This window comes from Brassica oleracea, unplaced genomic scaffold (genome assembly GCF_000695525.1).
Source record: "Brassica oleracea var. oleracea cultivar TO1000 unplaced genomic scaffold, BOL UnpScaffold00418, whole genome shotgun sequence".
Lineage (NCBI taxonomy): Eukaryota > Viridiplantae > Streptophyta > Magnoliopsida > Brassicales > Brassicaceae > Brassica > Brassica oleracea.
This window is the reverse complement of record NW_013617416.1, coordinates 63,093-75,303: the sequence shown is the minus strand read 5'-3', so window position 1 is coordinate 75,303 and position 12,211 is coordinate 63,093. Positions and strand designations below refer to the sequence as shown.

Genomic DNA, 12,211 nt, shown 5'->3' with positions numbered 1-12,211 from the left:
GGTGGTTAAGATAGATAACAAATCTGCAATAGCGCTTACAAAGAATCCGGTGTTCCATGGACGGAGCAAGCATATTCATAAACGTTATCATTTCATCAGAGAGTGCATAGACAATGGTCTAGTGGACGGAGAGCATATTGCAGGAAGCCTTCAAAAGGCTGACATTCTCACTAAAGCCTTAGGAAGATTGAAATTCAAGGAAATGCGAGAGCTGGTTGGAGTTCAAGATTTGAAAGATGGTGATTTCAAGTTTAAGGGGGAAAATGTTAGAGATAAACTTGAAAGTAGCTTGAAACTCAAGTCATACTAATCCTACTTGTATTAGGATTAGGATAAAAGGTTTTACTATTAAGTTTAGGAGTTTTAAGATCTCTATATAAGAAGATGTTGAGTTGTGACATGAACTTATAAGTGAGAGAGATTATTGTGAGAACTTAAGTTTTGAGAGATTTTCTTAAGTTAATAAAGAAGTTATTCTATAATCTTGTGAGTTTAGCCAATAGAGAGGAAAATGAGCTGAACGGCAAAGCCTCTTGTACCATCCGAGTCTTTGCCTTCCTGTACCACGTCAGCTTGAGTTGACTTCCTCTGTTTCGCTTCTCAAGATTTTCTTGATATATCCTCATGCATATCATCGGGGATTATCGCGGTCTTCAAAGACCATTTTTTAGTTTTATTAACATTTAAAAAAAGGAAATTAGCTTAAATGCAAAAGAACGTTTATTATTTAGGGACAATGAAAGACGGTTTTGTGAGACACGTGTTGCCCTTTGGGCCTGTCTCTTTGAGAAGAGAGAGAGAGAGAGTTGAAGATCGATGGCTGAAGGCGCGATGATCCCCAGCAACTGAAGAAGAGAAGCCAGAGCTTCAGGCAGAGGCTACTTCCCTGGAGCCTTTCTTCGACGCTTATCATCAGGCAGAAGCTGAATCCTGGCCTCCAACGTCACGAGATGTCTCTCCTCCGCCTCTTCGAGACTGTCTCCGATGACTGCGTCACACTTGCTCTCATCCAGGTTAAACCTTTTGATCCTTGCTCCTCACTTTTCTTGTAGTTTATCGATCTGGGCTTGCGACGTTACTTACGATTTGTGGGTTTCACTAACGCAACTCAGATTAAATTGACTGATGTTACTGATCCCATGGTCAATGAGAAGGTTGCTGATCAGGTGAGCATTGAACTTGAACTCATTTGCATTTTTTGGTTTTGTAAAGATGTGGTCAGACTTTGTAATTGGGGTTTCTCTGCGTTGTGGGATTTATCAGGTAGGAGAGGATTTAGAAGGAGTTACCCACAAAGTTTACTTTGATATTCAGATCAATGGTTCACCTGAATGAGTTACCCACAAAGTTTACTTTGTTCCCTCTTCTTCATTGGGTTTGTAAGCTCTGTGTTTTTCCCAATTTGTACTTGAATCATGAACCCGAGCCGCTGATTCCTCAGTTTATAACTCATATGCAATGTGGGTTGTTTGGGGAGACAGTAAAGAATTAGCCTAATCCAATTTTTGATTTTGTATCTTCCTTGTTGCAGCGGGGGACTTCAGTGCTAGTTAACTTACTGAAACACTTAATGGGTTTATACAGGATGAGCTGCGTGATGTTGTTCTGCTCGTGTTTGCTAACAAACCGGATCTTCCAAATGCCATGAACGCAGCTGAGATCACCGATAAGCTTGGTCTCCACTCTCTCCGTCAGCGTCACTGGTATAGATGAAACATATCAATATTCGTTTTGATTTGTTCTCTTGCTTATAACGTTTCTCTGATCAATTTGTTTCTCTTGCTTATAACGTTTTTCTTGCCTAACCGTAATTTGTTTAATTTATTTTCTTCTTATATATGTGCAAGTTGTAATACTTTCTTCTGTGTTCTTGTGGCTTGATTCTTGCAGGCGTAGAGGGGAAGATTGTGGTTGAGCTGATTTTGCTGGGCAAATCTGGATGCAGGAGCAAACATTATCTGAGTTTTTTCTTTATTGTTCTGTTCTTTTTTTTTGGTTTCGTGTATGTGGATTTGATTTTGTGATCGTTGTTCTGATTGTGCAAGGAGGAGTCTCTTGCACGTAGAACATAAAAACTACCTTTTTTATATAGTTTGTAATCAAAGATTTACTCTACTTATTTATGCTTCACGTTTCATTGTTGAGATGATCTTGTTCCCTGTCAAAACATGTTGAGCATAACAAGTTCACCTTCTCTCATTCTCTCCAAACAAAAGAAGCAAACACATTTTGATCAAATGTTTGTCTCATGTTCTATCCATCTCACCAAACAAAACGACCAAACACATTCTGATCTAAACAAGTTCATGTTCTCTCCTTCTCTTGATCACAAATTTTAATCACAAAACCATCAAAAACAATTCCTATATGGCTTCTTCCTCGTAAAACACTTTATATTGATCAATTGATGATATATTTGATCAATATTTTGATCAACACTTTGATCAAACTGTTGAGAATTTTACCATTCTACCGATATCCCTACTAATCTTTCTTTTTAAGTTTTATATTTAAATCTATATTTAAAATGTTATCTTTTATAATGTTTTATTTAATAATAAATTTTATCTTTAATTAAATAATTTTTTTTTAAAAACCCCTAAATAAGAGACTTGAATTGGAGGCACTCATTGTAGGAGTCTCTTAATTATGTCTCTTAACCTCACTTTAGCTATTTAAAAGTATTAAGAAGTTATTAAGAAACCCAAGAAGGGGCTTTGGGATAATGATGCTCTTATCAATACTCCCCCTTTGGAAATAACGCTTGTCCTCAAGCGTGAAAAAGGAGTAGATGAAACAACATGTGATGCAGGAAGCTCGGTAATAGCCACTGATGTAGTGTTGCCAAATTTGTAGCAGCCTGATAGATTCATCTCCAAATTTGTGGCAGCCTGATAGATTCATGTTGCCAAATTTTTAGAAGCCAAAACTATTTTACCATTTAATTTCAGAATATTATTGGATTATATAATTAGAGGATTGAATGGCTTGAATGTTAAATTTTTGAATGAAAATCATTTTGAGAACCTTATGAATTAAATTTTGAAAAAGACATTTACCAATCATTTATTTCATATTAGGAGCTTTAGTTTGTAAAATAATTAGTAAGAAGAGAACTTGAAAGAGCGTTCTTGAGTTTTTTTCATAGACCCATGATTATTGCGTTCTATCACATGTCAATTAACCTAAATGCACACTACAACAATCGAATGGTATATCAATGCAGCACTTTAGGATCGATCCACAAGAAACTAGTGATCTATAACACTAAGAATATACAAACTTTCATAGTCTAAGCAAACAAGAAGATGGATGATTTGTAACAAGTTAATATCCTAGAAATATAGACAAGGTGATCTCAAATCCAATAAAAAAATAAGTGCAAGAATTCAATTAAATGCTAAGGATGGATTCATGGGCAATCATAATTGATATAAGGTGATCAAGGTTCAATCTAGGATGTTTAAACAAAACAATCAACAAGTTTATAGGTCTAGATCTCTGTCAATATAGATGAATCCACTGCCGTGGCAAAAACCCCTATGTTAATCATGAATTAAACATCAACTGTCGTTGGCTTAACGCAATCAAGCATGCATGAATCATAATTCTACTAACCACTAAACATCTCTGGCATCAACTGTCGTTGGCCAAATATGTAAAGGACAATACTAAGTTCATCCAAGCATTTTAACAAACACATTCCGGCGTAAAATAGCTTAAGGTCTAGATGAAAGTGATCAAGTCTAATCTAGCATTAAGAACACTTAGCAAGCATAGAACAATGTTAATCAAACAATAAACATCCTAAATATCCACCTAATCACCATAATATATCTAACCCATGAATTACAAGGTCACTACTCACTAATCTCGAAACCTTAAACTCATGTAAGGCCATCATTATCGCGGTCTTCAAAGACCGGTATTTAGTTTTATTAACATTAAAAAAAAGGAAATTAGCTTAAATGCAAAAGAACGTTTCTTATTTAGGGACAATAAGAGACGGTTTTGTGAGACACGTGTTGCCCTTTGGGCCTGTCTCTTTGAGAAGAGAGAGAGAGAGAGTTGAAGATCGATGGCTGAAGGCGCGATGATCCCCAGCAACTGAAGAAGAGAAGCCAGAGCTTCAGGCAGAGGCTACTTCCCTGGAGCCTTTCTTCGATGCCTATAATCAGGCAGAAGCTGAATCCTGGCCTCCAACGTCACGAGATGTCTCTCCTCCGCCTCTTCGAGACTGTCTCCGATGACTACGTCACACTTGCCCTCATCCAGGTTAAAACTTTTGATCCTTGCTCCTCACTTTTCTTGTAGTTTATCGATCTGGGCTTGCGACGTTACTTACGATTTGTGGGTTTCACTAACGCAACTCAGATTAAATTGACTGATGTTACTGATCCCATGGTCAATGAGAAGGTTGCTGATCAGGTGAGCATTGAACTTGAACTCATTTGCATTTTTTGGTTTTGCTGCGTTGTGGGATTTATCAGGTCCTTTAGAAGGAGTTACCCACAAAGTTTACTTTGATATTCAGATCAATGGTTCACCTGAATGAGTTACCCACAAAGTTTACTTTGTTCCCTCTTCTTCATTGGGTTTGTAAGCTCTGTGTTTTTCCCAATTTGTACTTGAATCATGAACCCGAGCCGCTGATTCCTCAGTTTATAACTCATATGCAATGTGGGTTGTTTGGGGAGACAGTAAAGAATTAGCCTAATCCAATTTTTGATTTTATATCTTCCTTGTTGCAGCGGGGGACTTCAGTGCTAGTTAACTTACTGAAACACTTAATGGGTTTATACAGGATGAGCTGCGTGATGTTGTTCTGCTCGTGTTTGCTAACAAACCGGATCTTCCAAATGCCATGAACGCAGCTGAGATCACCGATAAGCTTGGTCTCCACTCTCTCCGTCAGCGTCACTGGTATAGATGAAACATCTCAATCTTCGTTTTGATTTGTTCTCTTGCTTATAATGTTTCTCTGATCAATTTGTTTCTCTTGCTTATAACGTTTCTCTTGCCTAACCGCAATTTGTTTAATTTATTTTCTTCTTATATATGTGCAAGTTGTAATACTTTCTTCTATGTTCTTGTGGCTTGATTCTTGCAGGCGTAGAGGGAAAGATTGTGGTTGAGCTGATTTTGCTGGGCAAATCTGGATGCAGGTGCAAACATTATCTGATTTTTTTTTATTGTTCTGTTCTTTTTTTTTTGGTTTCGGGTATGTGAATTTGATTTTGTGATCGTTGTTCTGATTGTGCAAGGAGGAGTTTCTTGCACGTAGAACATAGAAACTACCTTTTTATATAGTTTGTAATCAAAGATTTACTCTACTTATTTCTGCTTCACGTTTCATTGTTGAGATGATCTTGTTCCCTGTCAAAACATGTTGAGCATAACAAGTTCACCTTCTCTCATTCTCTCCAAACAAAAGAAGCAAACACATTTTGATCAAATGTTTGTCTCATGTTCTATCCATCTCACCAAACAAAACGACCAAACACATTCTGATCTAAACAAGTTCATGTTCTCTCCTTCTCTTGATCACAAATTTTAATCACAAAACTATCAAAAACAATTTCTATATGGCTTCTTCATCGCAAAACACTTTATATTGATCAATTGATGATATATTTGATCAATATTTTGATCAACACTTTGATCAAACTTTTGAGAATTTTACCATTCTACCGATATCCCTACTAATCTTTCTTTTTAAGTTTTATATTTAAATCTATATTTAAAATGTTATCTTTTATAATGTTTTATTTAATAATAAATTTTATCTTTAATTAAGACACATATATATATGCAATGCACCTAAATGCACTTTAAATGTATCTAAATGGAAAAAATGAGAGCTAAAATGATTGCTAAAACCATGAAAATACACAAGATATCAACTCACAGATTTGAGAAATAGCAATATTCTTGAAATAGTAATTATTTTATGTTTCAATGTAGAGTTTTAATCTTTCTTCTAGGTAAACCATATACATAAATCAATTAATGCTAGACCAAAACTGAAATCATATTTCTGATAAGGGATTCTATAACACAACATGACGGTATTCCGGCAAAATTGTGCTCGTATATACATTGGAGTGTTTGCTTCTTCAACATACACACTCCTATGAGTATAAAAAAAAAGTAGTGGTTACTAAATACAAAATGGTTGTGTTCTTTGAAGTCTGAATTACTTCCATATCTCATTTTTCAAATGCCACATGTCATACCCAATTCCATTGAATTTAGTTGATATTTGTCATATATATCTAAAATTTTACAAAATAACTTAAATGAAACTATTATTAATTAAAATAGAACATTTTTAAACTCTAAATTTTACATTTTAAAGCTTTATATTACTTAAAAAATATTAAAAATAATAACAAATGTTGTTAACAAAATATATTTCAACTAAACCATAAAATAAGATATATAAAATAGAACACAAAACATCATAGTTTTAGATATACATGTTTTTAAGTCGGGTACAAATCGAATCTTATCGGATCGGGTTTATTCGGGTCGATTCTTTTCGGATCCGGGTCTATTCGGGTCGGTTCCTTTCGGTTCCGGTTCTTTCGGGTAAAAAAAATTTAAACCCAAAAGGTACTTGTAAATTTTTGGTCTGGTTCCGAGTCGGGTATTTTTTGGTCTGGTTCTGGTTCGGGTCTTCGGGTCTAGGTTAAAATGCCCAGGACTAGCTAAAACCATGAAAATACACATGATATCAACTCCCCCAAACTTGTCATTTACTTGTGCACAAGTAAACTTTCAAGAACGCATAGGAGGAGAGGTTTGAAAATAGGAGCTCATAACCAAAAAAGACACTTTCTAGCCTTCAACATGACATCCTAAGAAAAGCATATCAAATAACATGAACAACTCTCTTATTACACTCTAGCTTCTCAAGACCTATCATTACTTTTATATTCCGCTACACAAGTTATAATGTCATTCAATCAACAAGTTCCTTAGCCAACCCTGACATTCATTTAAACAAACATAGACTGTGAATTCTTGCAAATGGAGATTTAATCCTAATTATTTGGTTTGGTGAGTGAAAATGGTCTATTGTGAAGAAAAAGAGGTTTCAAATCCATCTTTTATGTGACTTACACTCAAGAATGGGAACAACATCATCACACAAAATTTATCTAAGAAAAGGAGCAATTCATGCATACAATGCTTTGTTCTCATCATTCTACCATTTTCCTAAATGATTTTAAATTCTACCTTTGTTTTTCATCACCCCAAAACCCAAAGATACACTCACTTTCATCTCTCACCCAATGAACACTCTTTTCTTTTCTTTGACTCAACCACTAGGGACTTTCTTTCTTTGATTCTATTTAGCTCAATTCTTTTCTTTTCATCCCCACTCAATTATTCTTTTTGTTTATAATTTCTTTTCTTTTCTTTTCTCTTTTTTTTTGGGTTCTATTGACACAACTAGAGCTTTTTTTTTCTAATTTTTCTTTGTCCCTAGGGATCTCTTTTCTTTGAACACTCTTTTTGGTTCATTTCTTTCACTCAGTCTCTCCCAATTTCCAAGATCAAAAGAATTGAAGCTCATAAACCCAACAACATATTAAGTGCTAGCTCAAATAAGGTCCTAATGCTAGCCAAAGATAAGAACAAACCACTGTCGCTCCTAGTACTCAAGATTTTGAACATGACATGCTATCAATAAAAGGCCTTACTCAATCAAATTAATGTTGGATTCAAAAGATGGTGAGGGTTAATGGGTATGGGAGTGCCATTTGGGTTAACAAAGATTGTACAAAGAGAGAAAGATAACCCAAATGTATATAATATCCATGGTCAAGTATGCAAATGCTCATATTCAAGAGAGATTAAGTTCATTAAGCCTTAGTTCATTTGGAGTTGGTTTCAAGAACAATGCCAATCATCAAGCAATCAACAAGTTTCAAGAAGAGTTTTCAAGGCTCAAAGCTTACAAGCTTTTTCAAAAGATGTTCAACCTACTTGATATGCTTAGCTAGGGTGTTAAATTCAGTTATAGACATGTGTTCTTTACAAGGTTTCTCCCAATTCATGAATACAATCTAAATGCTTCTAGACTCAATGCTAAAGATGCAAATGATGCAACTAAATGCTTTTTTTTTTGTGATTTTCAACAAAAATCAATTTTGGTGGTTTTTTTTAATACAAATAAGTATGCAATGCAATGCATGAGACTCATGGCAAGTAAACAAAACAGAAAATGATGTGAGATAGTAGACTCTCCCCCAAACTTACTTCACACAGTCCCTTGTGTGAGAATAAGCTCAAAGAAGAGATCTAAGGGGAATAAATAAACATGAAAACTAAATATGTACACGGTTAGAGGGACACTTACTTGGACTTATTGGCTGAATTGAGTGGTAGAGGACCCTTGGCCTCAGATTTGTTTCACTTGTAGACACGGGCTGAAGCGGAGAAGTGAAGGAAGGTGTCTGGAGTCACAATGGATGGCCGCCTTTCTTTTCTTGTCTAGTGCTAGACTCAACCTGAAAAGCCTCAACCACACTTATTAAATAACCTGAAAAGCCTCAACCATACTTATTAAATAACCTAAAAAAGGAAGATAAAGAAATATATATAATGGATAAACATGAGATTTCATCCCAAGTGAGCTTGTTTTAAGTTTCTAGCTTGACTTTGTGTATTTGCTAATCATAAGTATCAAAAGGTTAAGTCAATGCACCTTTGGTCCTTTTCCTACAAGAACAAGAAACAAAGTGTGAAAAGGAGCACAATATTGTCCATAGAAAAGAGACAGATTTTTCATCAAATAGCTTCACTATAGATCTATCATCAAAGAGCTTGAGGTTCAAATGGTCATGAGAATCAAATGCATGTGGTGGAAACACGAAGTCAGCTACATGCTCAAACGAGGTTTTAATAAAGTAATCAACTCTATCTCCATCAATCAAATAAAACACAATGTTCTCATTCTCATCATTGTCTTTGACAAGGGGGTTTTCTATCTCAAGCAAGATCTTATCCACATCAAGTTCATCCCCTAAATAAGCTAGTTCAAGAAGAGGTCTAGAATTCTCAAGCATTATAAATTCGGATTCAAGATCAATTGAAGCACAAAGATAGTTCTTATAAAAAAAAATTTCAAGATTAATACTAACAAGCTTTTCTACTCTCAAGTCATCTAGTTTTCTAGTTTCACATATCAGGTTAAGACATTCATTGATGAGCAATTGAGTATTCAAATCAGAGGCAATATCTTCAACACAAGGCAAGCAAATATTCTAAAATTAAAATTCTAAAGTCGGATTGCATATACCTTCTAGCTGAGTTGGTGGAACTCAATATATTACCTCTTTAAAGTTAATAGCAACATCAATCTCATACATTGTAAGCTCCCTTCCTTCAAGCTCTGCTCTATCCCTAATAAGGTTCACCCGGATCTTTCGTCCCAGGACTTTATCTGACACCCACCGGTTCTCCTTCTCTCTCCAAAGCCGATATAACTCCACTCTCTGCATCCCTAATAAGGTTCACCCGGATCTTTCGTGCCAGGACTTTATCTGACACCCACCGGTTCTCTTTCTCTCTCCGACGCCGATATAACTCCACTCTCTACTGTGAGTGTATGCTTGCATCAAAGGGTGGTGGCTCCACATATGGCTCATTTTCAATGCGATCTTCAAATGTGTCTTCCTCTTCTTATGGCAACTCAAAGTAGCTCGAAGCCATCACTGCAAATAACAAAAGCTAAAATAAAAAATTAGTAACTATTCAAAGCAAAACAAAGCATAAGAAATAAAGCTTAGTCTCAAGAAATTTTGAAATCCTAATAACAAATCTACTTAGTACCCCGGCAACGGCTCCAAATTGATTACTGCGTTTTAGCACATGTCAATTAACCTAAGTGCACACTACCACAATTGAATGGTATATCGATGCAGCACTTTAGGATCGAATCCACAAGAAACTAGTGATCTATAACACTAAGAATACACAAACTTTCCTAATCTAAGCAAACAAGAAGATGGATGATTTGTAACAACCTAATATCCTAGAAATATAAACAAGGTGGTCTCAAATCCAATCAAGAAATAAGTGCCATAATTCAATCAAATGCTAAAGATATATCCATTGGCAATGATAATTGATATAAGGTGATCAAGGTTCAATCTAGGATGTTCAAACAAAACAATCAACAAGTCTATAAGTCTAGATTTCATTCAATATAGATTAATCCACGGTCGTGGCAAAAAACCCAATGCTAATCATGAATTAAACATCAACTGTCGTTGGCCTAACGCAATCAAGCATGCATGAATCACAAGTTTACTAACCACTAAACATCTCGGGCATCAACTGTCGTTGGCCAAATATGTAAAGGACAATATTAAGTTCATTCAAGCATTTTAACAAACACATTCCGGGCGTAAAATAGCTTAAGGTCTAGTTGAGAGTGATCAAGTCTAATCTAGCATTAAGAACACTTACCAAGCATAGAACACTGTTAATCAAGCAATAAACATCCTAAATATCCACCGAATCACCATAATCTATCTAACCCATGAATCACAAAGTCACTACTCACTAATCTCCATGAGAAACCTTAAACCCAGGTAAGGATCACGGCTAATCATGTTAATGAGCAAGAGAACACACAAATATAAGATGAAGTACTTCCTTAGATTATCAAAGGATTCAAGCTTTTACAAGTTTAGACAAAGTCTTGAGAGAAAGTGAGATAAGATCTAAAAATTAGGTCTAAAGAGTATTTATAGTGGTCTAAAAACAAGCTGGGTCGACCCAACAAGCTTGAGTTGTCCCAAGATAATTTGGGTAAAAGTTGGTAAAAACAGAGTTGCAGATTTTTCCAAGTGGTTCAGCTACCTTTTGACATGTACGGAGGCCGGTGCACAAAGGCCGCTGTGAGCACCCACCTGGCTTTTGACATGTACGGAGGCCGCTGCAAAAGGCCGATGTGGGTGTTAGCACGGTTTGCGGATGACATTTTGCTTGCAGCAGTACACGACACCGATGCGTCTTCCCGATTGAGAATCCAAAAATTTGCATTGCACCATGCCGCTGCACCATACTGCTGCAACACTTTGGCTCCAATTCACTTCACGACCAAAATCACTCTTTTTGCCTCAAATCAAACTCCAAATGCTCCAAACTTACAAAATGGCATCTCCAACACCTAATAAGGACAAATGTATATGCAATGACCATAAATTCACTTTAAATGCATCTAAATGGACAAAATGAAAACTAAAATGATTGCTAAAACCATGAAAATACACAAGATATCAACTCACAGATTTGAGAAATAGCAATATTCTTGAAATAGTAATTATTTTATGTTTCAATGTAGAGTTTTAATCTTTCTTCTAGGTAAACCATATACATAAATCAATTAATGCTAGACCAAAACTGAAATCATATTTTTGATAAGGGATTTAATAACACAACATGACGGTATACCGGCAAAATTGTGCAAGTAAATACATTGGAGTGTTTGCTTCTTCAACATACACATTCTTATAAGTATAAAAAAAAAAGTAGTGGTTACTAAATACAAAATGGTTGTGTTCTTTTGAGGTCTGAATTACTTACATATCTCATTTTTCAAATGCCACTATGGATCCTCTCTAGTATGATTGCTTTTTTTTTATCAGCAACATAAACATAATCATGTAGACTCTGCAAACCAAACTGGTAGCTCCGCATCCATTTGGACAACAATAGACGATTGTTTTCTTGCACTGCGTGCAAGACTGTCCGCCCTTGAATTTAGCGTCCGTGGTACATGAATGAGCTGCTCTGAGCTGTGAAAACTTCTCTCCAAATCCTTTATGTCTTCTAAATAACTTGCGAAGGCTGGTTATTCTTCTGGTTCTAAAACTATCTTCACTAACTGAGAACAAGTATGATTGCTTAAGCTGCTTCATGTGCACCATTATGCCCTCGGAGATCTATATTCTCCTGCAAGGTCAAATTCCAAGTTTTTTTTGTGGTAAAAGTCAGATTCCAAGTTTATTGTCTTTTTTTTTTGTAATAAAAAAGAGTTCTAAGTTTACTTTCTATTTATAGCTTTCTTGGTATCAATTTTTCTTAAGAACATTACAACACATAAATCTTAACGGAGAAACATGGATGACTAATAGCATTTAAAGGTAAATATACTCTAACTCAACTCTAATTCTTGTTCTAAACTAGAAAT

At 35.5% G+C, this 12,211-nt stretch overlaps 2 protein-coding genes across 3 annotated transcripts; both read left to right on the top strand.

Annotated features, from left to right (window-relative positions):
* Nucleotides 1–752: 752 nt before the first annotated feature.
* LOC106319605 (ADP-ribosylation factor-like) lies at nt 753–1,915 on the top strand. Its single transcript, XM_013757990.1, has 4 exons — nt 753–1,013; nt 1,113–1,166; nt 1,585–1,703; nt 1,891–1,915. Exons 1-4 carry the CDS (start codon nt 951–953, stop codon nt 1,913–1,915), a joined length of 261 nt encoding a protein of 86 aa, XP_013613444.1. The 5' UTR covers nt 753–950.
* A 2,095-nt stretch (nt 1,916–4,010) lies between these two features.
* Nucleotides 4,011–5,355, top strand: LOC106319601 (ADP-ribosylation factor 1-like). Of its 2 annotated transcripts, XM_013757985.1 has the most exons (4): nt 4,011–4,275; nt 4,375–4,428; nt 4,805–4,923; nt 5,111–5,355. In XM_013757985.1, the coding sequence occupies exons 1-4, from the start codon at nt 4,165–4,167 to the stop codon at nt 5,133–5,135; spliced, it is 309 nt and encodes a 102-aa protein (XP_013613439.1). In that variant the 5' UTR covers nt 4,011–4,164; the 3' UTR covers nt 5,136–5,355. The 2 variants fall into 2 exon arrangements, with proteins under 2 accessions (XP_013613439.1, XP_013613440.1); XM_013757986.1 differs by lacking the exon at nt 4,375–4,428.
* The last annotated feature ends 6,856 nt before the right edge of the window (nt 5,356–12,211 follow it).